At 40.1% G+C, this 19,047-nt stretch overlaps 1 protein-coding gene across 1 annotated transcript in view; it reads right to left on the bottom strand.

Moving 5' to 3' along the window:
• Positions 1-19,047, bottom strand: part of EYS (eyes shut homolog) — a 1,110,009-nt gene that overhangs the window by 639,144 nt on the left and 451,818 nt on the right. Inside the window, exons 20-21 of the mRNA XM_074819828.1 lie at positions 13,238-13,435; positions 8,787-8,908 (exon numbers count right to left, since the gene is read on the bottom strand). Coding sequence (XP_074675929.1) covers positions 8,787-8,908; positions 13,238-13,435 — 320 coding nt within the window. The remainder of the gene's footprint in view (positions 1-8,786; positions 8,909-13,237; positions 13,436-19,047) is intronic.

The following is a 19,047-nucleotide window of genomic DNA, read 5'->3' as shown; positions in this document are numbered from 1 at the left end:
TGTTCGTCTCTATATCATGCGAAAATAAAATTTAGGGTTATACTTTCTACAAACAGGGCACAGTTCTCCAGCTTGTTCCTTATGTTATGAAGTTCTTCACTTCTTTCCCTGCTGTTGATGATTTTCTCTGTCCAGCCTCCTTGCTGCTGGCAGGACTTACAACACACCATCTGGGACCACCTTCCTGTATCTTTATCACATTGATTTGCCATCTGTTCACAAGTCTCATTGGAAAGCTGATCTTTAAATTCCTCTTAATCTCCCTTTCTTCCACTTTGTAACAGTTTTGTTCAGTCCTGTAGATTATTTCAGGTTCAGTTTATAAAAAAAAACAATAGAAGGCTTTCACTCCTATGGTATTTACTGCCATTGTTGGTTAAAGCTAAGAATTTTCATGTCTGTCTGCAATTTCTTTCAAAAAATCAAATTAAAGCATTTTAAACTAATGTAATAAATAAAACAAATAAATGCAAAGATGGTGCTTGTTTGCTGACTTCAGCTTTCAATTAGATGAGTAAGATATAAGACATCATAATCACTTTATCAAGCAATGTATAATTCCACGGATCAATATTAAGGGCATTATCCTAAGTCAGTAAATCAATAGTTAATTTTGTGCATTCCAATGTTTTTGACTCAAATGGACTTATTAGATCATAAAGGAATACAGCCCATCATGACTAAATTTTCAGTCTATGTACTATCCATTATCTTTGTAGTACAAGGCGGAGGAGAGAGGGATTTTACTATATCTTCAAAAACTTTTATTGAAGGACTATGAAGACACTGTTCATTTTTTTAACTAAATGTAGGTGGAAGATGAAATATATTAGGGATGACAAGTCAAATCTTCAGAGCAACACAGTGAGTTGTATTAGCAGTAGTACCTTCCAGAAGTACTGCTGCAGTTGCTGGTTTCTTAAGTGAACTCCAGCTCCTGTATAGCTCTTTTATGGGATGTATAATTGGTAATCTGAAACTGATTTGTCAAACAGCACATTCACAGTTTCAGCACATGGATTCTCTCAGTGAAGTCAATGCATATGTTTAAGTCACATGCAAATCAACTTGAATTTATGTGACCTGAGAAGTTGAGAGCCTATTGCTTGTTATATACTGTATGCCATTCATGGTATGTGGTCTGACCTTTAGTTAAACCGAGGTACTGTTTCAGACCAATTTCAGTGGCAGAGCTTGTTTGCTTTATTGAGACCTTTGAGAATTTCCACTCCCACAGAAATCTGGAAATTTTTCATTGATGCAGGCCTATCTAGTCTTTATTCTCATTTCAGGTGTCAGGCCACCTGCTATCGTCAGCTAGGAGGAAGAGCCTCCTTGTCCTCATTTCAGTTGGGATAGAGTTATTTTTTTTTCCTAGTAGATGGTATAGCACTATGTTTTGGATTTAGGATGAGAATAATGTTGATAACACACTGATGTTTTAGTTGTTGCTGAGCAGTGCTTACACTAAGTCAAGAGCTTTTCATCTTGTCATATTGCCCTGCCAGCAGAGGCTGGGGCGAACAAGAAACTGGGAGGGGACACAGCCAGGGCCAAAGGTGTATTCCATATCATGTGATGTCATGCTCAGCATATAAACTAGAGGGAAAGCTGGCCAGGGGAGCTGCTGCTCGGGAACAGGCTGGGCATCAGGTCGTTGGTGCTGAGCAATTGTTTTTAATATGCATCACTTGTTTTTCTTGGTTTTTATTTATCTTTTTCTTATTTTTCTTTTCATCTTCATTATATTATTATTATTATTATATTTCATTTATTAAACTGTCCTTATCTCAACCCATGGGTTTTCTTACTTCTACTTTTCCAATTCTCTTCTCCATCCCACTGTGGGGGAGTGAGTGAGTGGCTGTGTGGTGCTTAGTTGCCAACTGGGGTTAAACCACAGCAGTCCTGAAGCTCAGTTATTTCATCATACCTTGAGCATCTCTCAATGTTCTAAAATAAATTATAAGTATTGGAGATTATTTTTTTTTCTTCTCCCTATTTAGCAGAAAGTACAGGAGATTCTGTTTCAAATTGAAATTAAAGGTGGATGACAAATTTAGGAAATTATTTTAGGTTAACCCAAAGACCTGACTAACTTTTTTCTAGGCAATATGAATTGTTAACAGTTAACTACTACTTTGTATCTTAGTTCTCAATTCCAGAGTTCCTTTCAATTAATCCTCCTTTCACAATTTATGTATTGAGCTAACCTACTTGTGGCTTATTCTCTTGAAATATGATTCATAGAATAGACCTCCTGTCTGTCAACTCTGAATATTTCTTCTGAAAAAAAAAAAAAAATTAATAGTACTCTCTCTCCGTCCTTCACATAAACCTTCCCTACAGCCCAAAATGTAAGTTCCTAAAAGACCTCAATTACTGAATTTCACCTTGTTATGAATCCTTTTTTTTCAGCCACTTTAAAACCAGAAACCGAGCAAGTAATTATTGCTTCTTTAGGTGCAAATTGACAGTATCTTCTTTTATTGTATTGGAGCACTCATTTCCATAACATTACACTTTATTGAAAGGGAAATAATTATGGTTTAAATCAAGTAGTGATAGAGAGTTAACCATAAGGAGGATATGGGATTGCAATAAAACCACTATTATAGAACTATAACTTTGCTTACAGTTTATATTTTTTAATTTACTATGTGGTAAGTACACAGAAATAATAGCTTCCAGAAACAAAGCTCTGAAGAAACATCTATTATAATTTGCTGCATGGGTATCAATATACACTAAAGTGACAGGATTTGCATTATATTTTGACATACAGAAGAGTATAAGCAAAAACTGAGCTCAGAGCTACTGTGAAGCTACTATTACTTTTTTTTTAATAATTCAAATACCCCAAAATAATGTTTTATGTTATATAGACTATATGCTCCATCTGATCTTATAAAAATGATTAGGCACAACATCTCAACTTTTTACAGTACTTTGAATTAATTATTTTAATATTTTTTAGAAGAATTTGCAAATTACACTGGGTAAACCCTGCTTTACCATATGCACAGCCAGAGGCTAATATTCCAAATTTTTTTTTCACTTACTGTTTACTAGCTTTTTTTGTAAAATATTTTACTGTTTATATTTTTCAGTTTTATTCTATTTTTATTCATTACTTATACAGTGAATGCAGAAAGCTTCACCCCTTTTCTTTTCCTCAATTACTGAGGACTGCACCTCTTTCTTTTAAAGTGAAAACACTACAGCTTTTCATCTGTTCCCATACTTCTCTCATTCTATTATTTTGATCTATCAGTTTGACTAAACAATTGTATTATTTCTACATGCATGTAAATCTGAGATTTCACAGTTTTACATAGGACTGGCCAAATGTTTCTTACTACAGTGAAAATAAAATCACTTAGACCTTAATCAGGAATGTTTCATAATTAACAAAAAAAAAAAAAAAGATAATTGATTTATGAAGGGCAACTAGTGTCAGACCAACCTTCCCAGCATTAAATTCCTTTATTAATATCTTAAATTTTTTATAGTCAGGCTACAAAACAAGATGACAATTCTCATTGAGCTGACCAGTGATTGAGAATATACAGGATAGACATCTGTGCTAATAGTACTAGAAGTATTACCAGCTTTTCATTTTTGCTGGCCTAGGCGACCTAATGAAGGAAGTGTCTACTCTAATAAGTTCCTCTCAAGTCATATCTCAGATTAGTTGCAATAGGTAAAATTACTTCTTCTTCCATGACATTTCTATAGAAAAGCGCTTTATAATTCGTCACATATTGTTTAAGATAGATGGAAGTCGATAGGTTGGTAAGATGAGTTTTCTGTTTTCAAAAATCATCTGTTAATTCTGTATGTCCGGTTGCATTACTTAACACTCTATTTTCTTAACATCACATGTGGCTAATGTAATGCCCAACCATCTCACTATATGAACAAATTTGGGAACTGGATAAACAATAGATGTCCAAAATTTTATCTGAGCAACTCAGATGTAGTGTTTTTCAAGTTATAACCATTTGCCCTTATATTTTGGCATACAGTCTTGGAGGAAACCACTCTTAGAAACTTGAGAATACAATTGCTGTGTTCCTGCTTCTCTCTACAGTTAGTTAAGCAAAACACTTTGTGGTTTTATCCTTCCTGCTGCTGTTGACTATGTGTTTTACATTAGCATTGGGAATACTTTTTGAGTGGGAATTCTATGGTATTGAGAATCTTTATCATAGAGAAACCTTAAAATTCTGAATATGCCACCCAGAAAGAAAAACCCTTATGGTGTATTAGTATATGTTAGAGACATTTAGAAGCTTTGGTTGTAGCAGAGTGAAGGGGACCACATCCCTGATGGGATTGGCCAATATAAACACCTTACATAAATATAAATACAGACAGACTTTACAAACCAGACCTTTTAAAACATCAGGAGCTGCATCAAAAACCCAGCTTTTGTGATTTCCTGCTGTCACATTTAACCAACCTGTTTTTGTAGAATGCTGTTCTGTAGTTGGTCTTGCTGTTAATTTTCTTCATAGTAGCCCATATGGTGCTACATTTTGGATTTGTGACCAAAACAGTGTTGAGAGGAGATCAACTTTTTAGCTGCTGAACAGTGCTTACACAGCATCAAGGCCTTTTCTTTTACCCAATCTGCCTCCTCAGTAAGTAGGCTGGGGGTGCACAAGAAGCTAGGAGGGGATGCAACCAGGACAGCTGACCCAAACTGACCATAGAGATATTCCATGCAATGTAATGTCATGCTCAGTAATAAGAATGGAGGGGAGGTGGGTTTTGGGAAGGTGGCCATTGCTTGAAAGCTGGCTGGGCATTGGTGTACACATGGAAGGTGGTGAGTGATTGCCTTTGCATCACTTCATTTGTTTTCTTCTTTCTTTCTTTCTTCCTTCTTTTCTTTCTTTCTTTCTTTCTTTCTTTCTTTCTTTCTTTCTTTCTTTCTTTCTTTCTTTCTTTCTTTCCTTCCTTCCTTCCTTCCTTCCTTCCTTCCTTCCTTCCTTCCTTCCTTCCTTCCTTCCTTCCTTCCTTCCTTCCTTCCTTCCTTCCTTCCTTCCTTCCTTCCTTCCTTCCTTTCTCCCCTTTCCTTTGCTTATTAAACTATCTCAACCCACAAGTTTTCTTGCTTTTGCTCTTTCTATTCTATCCCCCATCCCATGGAGAGGATAGAGTGAGTGAGCAACTGTGTGGTGCTTAGCTGACAGCTGGAGTCAATCCATCACATGAGTGTAATTTTTGGTGCCTATTTTTGCTGATGCATTAAGATAACATGGTTGTCTAGTTTTAAGGCTGTATTTTATACCACATTGCCAACACCAAAGAGGAATAATACATATTGCAGGTGTCATTCTGGCAATGCTAATTGTCTCACTTTGACCTAGAAAAATGTATCAAAGGTATTTGAGCTGTTGGACTGCAGAATGGAACTTTTATTAGCATGGGGGTAGTCAATTAATTATTCCTGAGCCACCCGAGAGTCTAATATGACTGACAGTGGTTTGTGCTGGTATATAGTAGCTCTTGGGTGACTGGAATTCTCAGGTGCATTAGAAAATCAGAGCTTCCTAAAGCTGACATAGTTGTGTCAGTCAGTTGTGTACTTCACCTATCCTGATCTCATCCAATGGTCCAGTTGCTTAATGTCACCTACTGGGTGGAGAGCCGAGGTAAAGGCTGTGAAGTATAAGTTGCAGTTAGAGTGTATATTGAAATTCCTTCTTACATTAAGATCTTTGGTCCTTGACTTCTATAATAAGGCTACTGTAATATAACTTCGGAAGACAATTGTATTTGATGGAGAAATTATGAAACTCCTGAGATCTCCATCTGTCTTTAAGTCTTCCTTGATTACATCTCAATTGCTCCCTATCCTCCAGTTTATTACCTTTTAGTGGAGGAGGAGGAGACCCTTTAAATGTTAAAAATTCATTCTCTAGGGGATTGTTATCTCAGTATCTGTTCTTTTACAGTTGCTCTGGCTGAAGAAGAGGGAATGGGTCTTCTTCCATTTTTATGAATATGTTAAATCATTAATCCTCTTTGCATCCATCACTGAGGAATCTTGGTATACAAAATGGCATCATTTTATGGGGAAGAAATTCAGTACTCTTTGATACTGAATACAAGGACATTGTATGTGTAATAATATAGTCACATATAACCTGAATAATGCAATCACTTAGTGAGCAAGTCTTTTATGTCCCTTTCTGGATTCAACCTAAAAGACAATCCACATGAAAGTTATTTCAGAAGCTTATATCAGAAATTTTAGTTTAAGTAAATACACTATAGAGAAGAATAAAGTTGAAAGAAGAAAGTATATTGAATAGCAATGCATTATTATTGCTATATCAAAATAAAACTACTAGCAATTCTCTATTTCTTGTCTTAAAAATATGCTGATACTAACTTTTCAATTTAGCAGAGCCCATTCTGTATTCATTTTCCATTTTTGAGCACAAAATTATGTAACTCTCAAAAGTGCCAAAGAAAAGCCTGCTAATGAAAAAAGTACTGAAGATTTTTTTATCTGTGCATTATCTAACATCAAAATGAACACTTTAGTAGGAACACTCACTGTAATGTTAACAACATAGGTGAACTATGTTGAGAAAGCCATTGAGGTCTGGAAAAGATCAAATCCAAGGTCTAAAATGACACCTTTCCCTTCAGTTTCTACAGTATTTATTTTCTGTAGTTAGTAACTGAATCCACATAGGTTATATTTTTTTAATGTCAAGCTTTCTCTGAAACAGAGTCTGCACAGATCTCACTGATCTGCTGTGTCACAGTCCATTTTAAACAAAATGGCATAGGTCTGTGACAAAGAAGATGAGAAATGTATAGGTACCACAGGACAAAAATGGACACAAATTAATCAAGAAAACAAAAGTCTGAAAGGCATATGAATTAAAATCTAGAACAGTTTTAAAAACTGCAGTGAGCTACCATTCTTTGTCAGGTTTAATTTTGCCCAAATTAAAAAGTCCCCCTGGATCAATATTACAACTCATTCAGTGAAGCTTAGCAGACGTTCTTGGTGTAACGATATGTTTATTTTATAAAGAACACATCATTTTGTCTATTACTGATATCTTATTTTTTGGGAAGGATGTTGTTTAAACTTTTCCATATACAGCTCCATTTTATTAGTCTCAGTTAAAGCATCAGCTGCAGTTAGGAATAATACCTGGAATGTCTACATATACAACACAACCTCATGAAGAATAGGACAATACGTGCCTTGTGAATATAATTTTTTTTCTGGAATACTCTCTAACCTGATTTTAAGATGGCAGTATGCATTCAGTATGAGAACTTGAAATATTAATTGCAGTCTACAGGTAAAAAAATATGCATTAGCGATAGAATCCAAAGACAAGAACAAAAGTGCCACAAGGTCTGTGGTCTCCATATCAAGCATTTCATTTTGTTCAAGGTATTTACTAGTTCTTGAAGCATGTTTACAAAAAAAAAATTATACAATGTATGAAGTGTTCTAACTGTGAAAAGAAGAAATAACTCTGGAAATCAGAGTAGAGGATTTGAGAGAATTCCCTTGAAGCATGTAACTTCTGTTCAAGTTTGGGAAATACTGATAGCTGTGGGTTACCATGAGTATTTGTCAGAAAGAAGTGCAATTTTTTTCTGTATATATTAAAAAAAGAAAAAAAAAAAGAAAAAAGAAAAAAAAAAAAGGAAAAACAAACAAACAAGCCCCCAGAAACCCACACACCCCTCACACACACTTCTGGGATGGGATTCAGCTGGAAATGCAGACACCTAAACATGGGTGTCTGCTTCAGCACTAATGCAGCCTAGCTATGCAGACAGTGGCACTTACAGGGTTGTTCAGTTCACCGAGAGTAAACATCTACAAGATGGGCAGCTGAATCACTCTCTGGGTTGTGCTGACTGCATCAGAAATGATTCTAGCATTTTTGGTGGATGCTTAGCTCATACCATATATAGACATCCACATTTAGGCATCTTAATCTGAATTCTACACCTTGTTTCAGCATTTTATTAGTTTAATATTCTCACAAACATGGTGGGAGAAACGAGAAGAAGGAAAAAAAAGCTGACCTTTCTTCCATTTTTGTTTAACCACCCCCAATTTCTCTGACAGTCTGAATGTTTCTCAAGGACAATATTCATACTGTATAGTCTTACTGTCCTTACTGAGTACACTGAAAACAAATTAGTTCCTGACAGATTCCTGGAGTGAGTGACACAGAACATGGGCCACCTCTGGTGCCAAATTATATACAAAGTGAATGCCTTTCTTCTCCTTTCCTCCCATGAAGGAATCAGTTGATAGAATGCTTTTATTTCTGAGAAGGAAGCTATTTTTAACAGTTTTGATGTTTCAGGAACTAATATAGCTGAAGGATTTTGAAAATAAATGTGGGAGTACTTAAAGTAAAGCTATTCTGGGGGGTAAGGTACTTTTTAAGCCCCTCTGAAGCCAGTGTCATTGGTGTAAATGAGTATTCCTGTCACTTATAATAAAGCCATAAACATAGCTAGTTGAAAATATTCCACTCTTCAATTCCCCAAATAACCATGTTGACTCAATAGTTTCTATTAAATGATAAAAACATTCCTTTTTCCCATTTCCTATATCATTACAAATAAATAAACAAAAAAACAGTGACTGGAAAGCATGATTATAAATCTCTTGACAGAAGTATGGATTAAGTGGAAGTTTAGAACTCACAATAATATTCCTTTAGATTTCAGGAAGAAAACTTAGCAATCATTTAAATTAAAAAATATTCTCTACTAACCAGATGAAGATCAACACATGTAGAATTGTGTTCACAAGCATTGATTATGCAGTCATCAATGTCCTGGTCACATTTTAGTCCTGCATATCCTGGGTTGCACAAACAATAGAAGCCATCGACAACTGTAACAGAGATAGTCTTTTAGTACTAAGACTGATTTAGAATAACAACTGAATGTAGTAAAATTAAGTAAGTTGCAGTTATGCCTACCATCTGGGGAAGATTTGGACTGGCTTTACCTAAAATGTGTGGACATGTTAAAAAATTGAAATAAATGAAATGCAATATCTCAAAACACCATTTTAATATGAAAGCAGATCCATGTACTGCATTTTACTTAAACAATTAAAATATTTTGACATAAGAATTATAAATCAATGACCCATTACTAGCTTCTGAAAAAGTGATGGCATCTACTGTACACAAAGTGCATAAGATTTTACCTGTGATATTGTGCCTAAATGAGATGTGGCAGTTAAACATTGTTTGGTTTGTTGGTTTTTTTCGGTAAGGAATGCCTCATATTATACCACTAAAGGGAAACTTGCTTGAGTTGAATTTGGAGCTCAACCTATGATGTATTTTCATGTTTCATTTTAATTTTAACAAGCTAATGATAAGAATCCTCTCACTTTTTCTTCATTAATGACCCAAATGGGGAGGAATCTAGAGTGCTATGTCCATATAAGGAGCTCATGAGAGCAATAATTGCACTTTATGCAGGCATGTATTTATTCTAACCTCAGAGAGGTCCCTGTATTCTTCATTATTGCTGAGATTTATCATGGAATCTATTCTGCCATTGTGCCTGTACACGTAGCTGCTACTGTATTCATTAAATGCTTTAAGTCCTTCAGAGCAGGAGCATTATTCATCTGCTAAGAGCTTCCTAGCTTCCTCAGGATTCTACCTTTCTGCAGCCAGTGCACACAGTGCAGAGGAACTGAGATGTCCACATGATACAAATCAAGTCCAGAGACACCACGAAGACAAGCTGTCCCCAAAAGATCTCACCCTTTGTGAGCGTGAAGAACTTTACTGCAGCTCATCTAAATTCCAGTTTAAAACCTATCTCTGAATCAATATAGAGTACAAGGAAAACATACATAAACTTGTTAGCAAATAGCCTTTAACAGATAAAAGATGAAGCCACTCACCTTATTCCCATATATGGAAAGATAGTATTTGTAAAGCGTATTGAAGCTGATTTTTTTTTTTTTATTAGTCCCTTCAGGAAAGGGTTAATAGTTAGAGGGCTATATAAAAATTGCAAGGGCAGTTGCACAAATGACAGACCTTAATTCCTCTTAGTAATGTTAGATGGTATAATCATAGAATCATAGAATCATTTAGGTTGGAAAAGACCTTGAAGATCATCAAGTCCAACAGTTAATGTAGCACTGCCAAGTTCACCTCTAAACCATGTCCCTAAGCATCTAAACATCTTTTAAATACCTCCAGGAATGGTGACTCAACCACTTCCCTGGGCAGCCTCCTCCAATGCTTGACAATGCCTGGGGAAGAAATTTTTCTTAATATCCTATCTAAACCTCCCCTGGTGTAACTTGAGGCTATTTCTTCATGTCCTATCACTTGTTACCTGAGAAAAGAGAGCAACACCCACCTTGCTACAACCTCCTTTCAGGTAGTTGTAGAGAGTGATAAGGTCTCCCCTCAGCCTCCTTTTCTGCAGACTGAACAAGCCCAGTTCCCTCAGCCGCTCCTCGTATGACATGTGCTCTGGACCCTTCACCAGCTTCACTGCCCTTGTTTCAACACTCTCCAGCACCTCAATGCCTTTCTTGTAGTGAGGGGCCCAAATCTGAACACCGTATTCGAGGGGCGACCTCGCCAGTGCCGAGTATAGGGGGATGTTCACTTCCCTACTCCTGCTGGCCACACTATTTCTGATACAAGCCAGGATGCTATTGGCCTTCTTGGCCACCTGGACATACTGCCAGCTCATATTCAGCCGGCTGTAGACCAACACCCCAGTTCCTTTTCCACCACGCAGTTTTCCTGCCACTCTTCCCCAAGCCTGTACCGTTGCATGGGGTTGTTGTGACACAAGTGCAGGACCTGGTGCTATGCCTTGTTGAACCTCAACAGTTGGCTTCAGCCCATTGATGCAGCCTGTCCAGATCCCTCTGTAGAGCCTTTCTACAATCAAGCAGATCAACACTCCCGCACAACTCAGAGTCGTTTGCAAACTTACTGAGGATGCACTCTATCCCCTCGTCCAGATCACTGATAAAGATATTAAACAGAACTGACCCCAGTACTGAGCCCTGGAGAACACCACTTGTGACTGGCTATCAACTGGATTTATTTCCATTCACCACCACTCTTTGGGCTCAGACATCCAGCCAGTTTTTTACCCAGCAAAGAGTACACTCATCCAAGCCATGAGCAGCCGGTTTCTCTGGGAGAATGCTGTGGGAAATAGTGTCAAAGGCTTTACTAAAGTCCAGGTAAACAACATCCACAGCCTTTTCCTCATCCACTAGGTGTATTACCTTGTCATAGAAGGAGATCAGGTGAGTCAAGCAGGACCTGCCTTTCATAAACCCATGATGATTGGGACCAATCACCTGGTTGTCCTGTACGTGCCATGTGATGGCGCTCAAGATGATCTGCTCCATAACTTTCCCCAGCACAGAGGTTAGACTGTCAGGTGTGTATTTCCCAGGATCCTCCTTCTGGCCCTTCTTGTTGATGGGTGTCATATTTTCTGACTTCCAGTCAACTGGGACCTCCCTGGTTAGCCAGGACTGCTGATAAATGATGGAAAGTGTGTTCGTGAGCACTTCTGTCAGCTCTCTCAGTACCCTTGGGTGGATCCCATCTGCCCCATAGACCTGTGTGTGTCTCAGTAGTGTAGCAGGTCACGAACCATTTCCCCTTGGATTATGGGGACTTCACTCTGCTCCCCATCTTTGTCTTGCAACTCAGGGGGCTGGGTACTTGGAGAGCAACTGGTCTTACTATTAAAGACTGAGGCAAAGAAGGCATTAAGTACCTTAGCCTTTTTCACTATGTTTCCCCCTGCATCCAGCGAAGAATTGAAATTCTCCTTGGCCCTCCTTTTGTTCCTAATGTATTTAGAAAAACATTTTTTATTGTCTTTTATGGCAGTAGCCAGATTAAGTTCCAGTTGGAACTCTGGCCCTTCTAATTTTCTCCCTGCGTAACCTCATGACATTCTTGCATCCTCCTGAGTTATCTGCCTCTTCAAAAGATCATAAACTCTTTTTTTCCTGAGTTCCAGCCAAAGTTCTCTGTTCAGCCAGAGTGGACTTCTTTCCTGATGGCTTCTCTCAGGCCATGTAGGGACAGCCTGCTCCTGCACCTTTAAGATTTTCTTGAAAAATGCCCAACCTTCCTGGACTCCTTTGCCCTTCAGGACTGCTCCCTAGGAACTCTGTCAACCAGTCAAGGCCTCCCAAGGGACTCTGTCAACCAGTCTCCTAAAGAGGCCAAAGTCTAATAGAAGGTGATTATAAAAATAATTTGTCCTAAACAAGCCAAAGTCTAATAAGGGGCAATATCCAAATGTTACAGTTTAGGAGATTCAGATGGGACTGGGGGGTAGGGGGGAACACTAGAAGAGTAGTGTGTCAGTGGAATAGGCTGACCCTAAGAGTTTGCGGAATTTCTGTCCATCCTTAGAGGCTTTCAAAACTCAGCTAGAAAAAGCCCTGACTGACCTCTTCTAGCACTGTTGATAGTTCAGCTTTCTGCAGGTTTGACTACATGACCTCCAGATGTCATTCTGCTTTCCAGCCAGCATTATAAAATTCTCTGAAAATTACCACTTTATTTTTTACACCAAGCATATGAAGTGTCTGATAAGTGGTAATAGTCCCACAAAACCTTCCAGTAAGTAGTCCGTACATAACGGATGCTATTAAACTTAGCCTGCCAATCCAGATGGAATATAGTGGAGTAATTCATCATAAAGTTGCTTTTAAAACCTTTAACTATATCTGTCAGTGAAGGTGTAAGTTACATAGTTACATGATAGAAGGTGCTTAACAGTAAACAGACACTCCATTTTGCATCAGTTTGGTATTTAATACAGTTTTTGGACTAGTTAGAATTATGACATACACTGCCTAACTGCTCCACAAGCTCCTTTTCAGCACCTGAATAGTCTCTCATCAAATGCACAATGTAAGATGTGTTTGGCTAATTTAGGTATCAAAGGAGATGGCACAAATCTCATTAAAATTTCTCATTAGCTGCAATTCCGACCCCCTGAACACACAAACCCTTGTGCCAGGAGTTGAGGCATTTTGGCAAAAATAATCCTTCTGGTACTGGCTGTGGAGCTTCAGACTAGCTAAATTTCAGTAAATTATCCACTGTTCTCCCCAGAGCAGCTCAGTAGCTACAGACGCTTCAACAGAAAGACTACTCTACATTAAAGGGAGTAACCAGACTGAACTCACTGTCATAGCAGTATCCGTGGAGGCAAGGGTTAGAACTGCACTCATTGACATTGATCTCACAACGTGGACCTGCAAAGCCCTTCACACACTGGCACTGAAATCCAAGGGGAAAAACGTCCAAATTCATTTCTTCTATGCACACAGCTCCATTCTCACAGGGATTGCTGGCCTCACAAGGCCTAAACTCACAGTTCAAACCTGAAAAGGAAAATGGCAAAGCTGTCAGTGTTTAACTAATGAACATATCCCTGCAGCTGCTGCCTATTATGAGCTGTATTTTCTTTATAGCTCTGGTTAAAAGTGAGTTGGAGGGTCTCAGAGGTACATATACATATATTACCATGCAGAAACATTTATTTGCTTTGTAAAATTACAAACAAAAAAAGACAATTTTATCTGTTTTGTTTATACAATAGCATAGCATTTTAAAATCATAATACCTATCTCAATATATTTGATAGTTTCTCTGTATAACCTTGTCCTCTAAAATGGCTCAAAAAGTGTATTTAAAAAAATGATTTTGTTCTGAAGCTTCCTGTTATTTCTTCTGGATACCCTGTTGTAGTTACTATATGAGGTGTTTATACATTAACCCATAATACTGAACATGAATGAAATACAAGTAACCTTGTATAATTGTTCTACTTGGAATTCGTGATTACGCACAAATCATTTTACTTAAATTATGTAGGTATTTAATAATGAGTGACCGCCTCTATCATTTATAAAAATTCCATACAATAGAAAGTCTCATACAATCCCTTTCTACTTCTTCCTAACAAACACTCTAAGATATAATAGATGATGTACGTTTATCTGGGCTATACAAGGAACTGTGTGATGGTGATCTTGGGTCACAGATGCTCTCATCTAAATCTTTAATTTGCAATAAATAGATCAAAAAAGATTAAAAGGCCCTTTAAAGTGACTCTTGGTTAGAACATAAGCAAGACAGATTCATGTTTTCCAATAGTGAAACTTGAAATGATGAGGGCTGAGAGAGCAGAGATCAAATGGTTTGGGGTTTGTAAAGCTGTCTCCCTTTTCCCTCAGTGTTGCTAAAGGCAAGTCTGTTCTTTCAGGATTAATTTCAGATAGAGCTCAGTGGCTTTGGGTCTGCAAAAAAACTGTGCACAAGCCCCTCTGAGTTCCTTTGAAGCCCATCTGCCTTTCTGTGACTGCTGAGGCTGGGCTGTGTCTATGCTATACTTTCTGGAGGACCTGCCCAGGGTTTGCGGTACTCCAGGACCCCCGCCCACTTCCCCAGTGCCGTTGCCCCAGCTCTGGTTGCCCAGCCATTCCTTCCTGGAGCAGCTTCTCCCTGCCCCAATAACTTTCCTCTTAGACAGGCTGTAACCTTAACCTGGTGATGGGCAATGTGACACTACAACATAAAACACCTGGGTAGTCATGTGGCAAATCAAATCCATACAGTTATGTTGTGGTGTGTTGACCTTGGCTGACTGCCAGATGCCCATCTCGCCACTCTCTCACTCCCCCTCAACAGGGTGGGTGGAGAAAATAAGATAGAAAACCTTGTGAGTCTAGATAAAGATAGGGACATCACTTAGCAAGTACTATCACAGGCAAAACAGACTCAACTTGAGGAAAATTGATTGAATGCATTGCCAATTAAAAATAGAATAGGATGGTGTGAAACAAACACAAAACTAAAACCAGCTTCCTCTGTCACCCTCTTCTTCCCAGGCTCAACTTCACTCCTTCAATCCAGACTTCTCTACCTCCTCCCCACCCCTGAGCAGCACAGGGAGATGGGGAAGAGGAGCTGTGGTCAGTCCATAACAGCTTCCCTCTGCCCCTCTTTCCTCCTCAAGGTTTTCCCTGCTCCAGTGCAGATCCCCCATGGGCCACAGTTTCTGCCAAGACCCTGCTCCACCACAGTCTTCTCCAGAGGCTGCAGGGGAATTTCTACTCTGATGGCTGGAGTGCCCCTCCCTTCCCTCGAGCCGATCAACACTCCCACCCAACTTGGTGTCATCTGCAAATTTACTGAGGGTGCACTCGATCCCCTCATCTAGATCATCAATAAAGATGTTAAACAGGAGTGGCCCCAAAACCGAGCCCTGGGGGACACCACTCGTGACCAGCCGCCAACGAGATCTAACTCCATTAACCACAACTCTTTGGGCCCGGCCATCAGCAATTTTTTTACCCAGCGCAGCGTGTGCCCATCCAAGCCACGAGCAGACAGTTTCGCCAGGAGAATGCTGTGGGAAACGGTGTCAAAGGCCTTACTAAAGTCAAGGTAGACAACATCCACTGCCTTTCCCTCACCCAATAAGCAGGTCGCCCTGTCATAGAAGAAGATCAGGTTTGTCAAGCAGGACCTGCCTTTCATAAACCCATGCTGACTGGGCCTGATCATCTGGTTGTCCCGCATGTGTTGTATGATGGTACTCTGGATGAGCTGCTCCATCAGCTTCCCAGGCACCGACATCAAGCTGACAGGCCTGTAATTTCCTGGATCATCCTTCCAAATCTTCTTATATATGGGTGTCACATTGGCCAGTTTCCAATCTGTCGGGACCTCCCCAGTCAGCCAGGACTGCTGGTAAATGATGGAAAGTGGCTTGGCGAGCACCCCAGCCAGCTCCTTCAGCATCCTCAGGTGTATCCCATCCGGTTCCATAGACTTGTGTGTGTCTATGTGATGCAGTAGGTCACTGATTATCTCCTCCTGGATTGCGGGGGGTGTCTTTCTCCCAGTCTCTGTCTTCTGGCTGAGGAGGCTGGATTCCCTCAATACAACTAGTTTTGTTATTAAAGACTGAGGCAAAGAAGGCATTAAGCACCTCAGCCTTTTCCTCATCACTTGTTACCATGTTTCCTCCTGCATCTAGCAGGGGATGGAGGCTCTCTCTGGTCTTTCTTTTGCTGCTCACATACTTACAGAAACATTTCTTGTTATTCTTGATTGCTGAAGCCAAATTAATTTCCAGCTGGACTTTAGACCTCCTGATTTCCGCCCTGCATAGCCTCAAGCCTCTTTGTAATCACTGTGAGTGGCTAGCCCCTTCTTCCAAAGGCCGTAATCTCTCCTCTTCTCCCTGAGTTGCAGCCAAAGCTCCCTGTTTAGCCAGGGTGGTCTTCTCTGACTCCAGCTTCTCTTATAGCACGTGGGGACCACCTGCTCCTGAGTCATTAAGACTTTCTTCTTAAAGAGCACCCAGCCTTCCTGGACCCCTATACCCTTTAGGATCATCTCCCAAGGAATTTTGTCAAGCAGGTACCTAAACAAGACAAAGTCAGCCCTTTGGAAGTCCAGGATGGCAGTTCTGCTACCCCCTCTCCTGGCATCTCTGAGAATAGAGAACTCTACTATTTCATGATAGCTGTGCCCAAGTTGGCCTCCAGCCGCCACATCATCCACCAGTCCTTCTCCGTTCACAAAGAGGAGATCCAGCAGGGCACCTTCTCTGGTTGGTTCACTCACCAGCTGTGTCAGGAAGTTATCTTCCACACATTCCAGGAATCTCCGGGACTGATCCTGCTCTGCTGTGTTGTATTTCCAGCAGATGTCTGGGAAGTTAAAGTCTCCCACAAGAACAAGGGCAAGCGAGTGTGAGATTTCTCCTAAGTGCCTATAGAATATTTCATCTACCCCTCTGTCCTGGTTGGGTGGCCTATAGTAGACTCCTATTACAACATCTGCCCTGTTGGCCTTCCCCCTGATTCTAACGCAAAGACACTCCACCCTGTCTTCACTATACTTGTGCTCAAAGCAATCATAACAGTCCCTAACATACAGCGCCACCCCACCGCCTCTCCTTCCTTGTCTATCCCTCCTAAAGAGCTTGTAGCCATCAATTGGCGCACTCCAGTCATGGGAGACATCTCACCATGTTTCCGTGATAGCCACTGCATCATAATTTTCCTGTTGCATCATGGCTTCAAGCTCCTCCTGTTTGTTACCCATGCTGTGTGCATTCGTAGAGATGCACTTCAAATGGGCTGATGTCCTCAGCACCTTTTTGCATTTAGAGGTCCTAAGTCTGGCCTGACCTTTCACAGGTGTTACTGCAGTTACTGATCCATCCATATCCCTTGCATCTTTGTTGTGCTGCATGTCTCTATCCCTTGCCTCCACTGAGATGGCAGAGTGAGGGTCGTTGCTGGCACAACAGCCCACAAACTCTGGTAATCTACCCCGGGATTTATGTCTGGGACTTCCAGTTTTGTCCCCTTTCCCCTGCAAATCTAGTTTAAAGCTCTCTCAATGAGCTCAGCTAACTCCTTCCCCAAGATCCTTTTCTCCCTCTGGGACAGGTGCATCCCATCTGATACCAAAAGGTCTGGCGTCCTTTGGCGTACACTAACCCATGATTGAAAAATCCGAAGCCCTGCTGGTAGCACCAGTCTCAGAGCCACAAGTTCATCTGTTAAGTTCTCCTGTCCTCACAGCCTGTGCAGCATTCTGCCCTTTCTTATACACATTTTCCCAGAGGCGCCACCCCCTTGGCCGGGGGGCTCAGCCGTGCCCTGCTGTGGGTGGGTTGGAGCCGGCTGGAACCGGCTGTGTCCGGCACGGGGCAGGCCCGGCCGCTCCTCACAGAGGCCGCCCTGCAGCCCCGCTGCCAGCGCAAGGGCACCTGCACCTGGTACATGAGGTAAGCCATGTTCGTGAGATGGATAATAATACTGAGAATTTTAAATTTCTTTTCAGGCTCAAAATTTCAGACAAGGATTCCTGACAAAGAATCAACCAGTGTTACAGGTCAACTAACATATATGGCAGCTTTAAGTTTGTAACCCAGTTGCCGACTAACAGAACTGGCAATTCATACAGTTTTTTTGGATATAATTTTGGGGAAAACGTATCAGTTAAGTGGTTAGCTTATTTGGAAGGAATATATTGAATATTTTACTATGGATTCAGAAGAACAAGACTTTAACTGCAGCATAGTAGTTGAGATCAAGCTACAGTGCTACTTAGTGACATTCTGTGACTTGTTTGAAAGCTTAAAATTCCTTAAATTTGTAGGATATGGTGAAAGGATGAAAAACACTCATTGGATAACTTTAATATTAAGGTGTCCATAAGACTGAATGTTATTTAACTTTAACTTGGGAAATGTACTCTTATATTTACTGAGATATGTTGTCAGTAAAATGATTTAGGCTCTGCTATAAAAGAGGATGGTTGGGAGCACAGTTGTTATACACTTAGTACTGTCTGCAGTCAGCTGAACCCATGTATCTCCTTCACTTGTACTGTCATTATAGACAAAATTTTGTTGGTCTGTTCCACATTAGCTGCCTTCCTTTGTTTTACTGTTAATCACATAGCAGCACACTGACTATGAACAGGCTTTCTCCATAATAATGAAACATGCACTGTCCAAAATGTCAGCAGGAGTTTAGGTGAGATGATTCCTTACTGTAAGGCAAAGGCATCTAAGGGCCAATTTCTTAAGGCTTCTAATAGCAAAAGCAACAAGCAGGAACAGAACTGAGGTAAAAAAAAAAAAAAACAGCAATCTTTTGACCCCAGTAGTGATGCTGGCAAAAGAAAAGAACAGCACAAGTTGTTCCCTGTCTTTATGTTGCCAGTGGTCTCTCCAGTGCAGGATAATCCTGCCATAGGCAGCAAACACTCTCAGTTCTGGTAATCATGAAATTGCATTTCAAAAGCAGCCATATGGCACATTGAGATTTTGCCCTTAAGTTTTCATCTTTATATCACAACAGCTTGACATGGGTGACAACCCTGCTGGTTCCTGAAGTGGAGTTCACACCCACACTAATAAGCTTAACACATGTCTCACAATTGCAAGTGGAACTGTCAGATG

The sequence above is a fragment of the Strix aluco genome, chromosome 3, assembly GCF_031877795.1.
Source record: "Strix aluco isolate bStrAlu1 chromosome 3, bStrAlu1.hap1, whole genome shotgun sequence".
Taxonomy (NCBI): Eukaryota; Metazoa; Chordata; class Aves; order Strigiformes; family Strigidae; genus Strix; species Strix aluco.
This window is presented reverse-complemented; position numbering and strand designations above follow the sequence as displayed.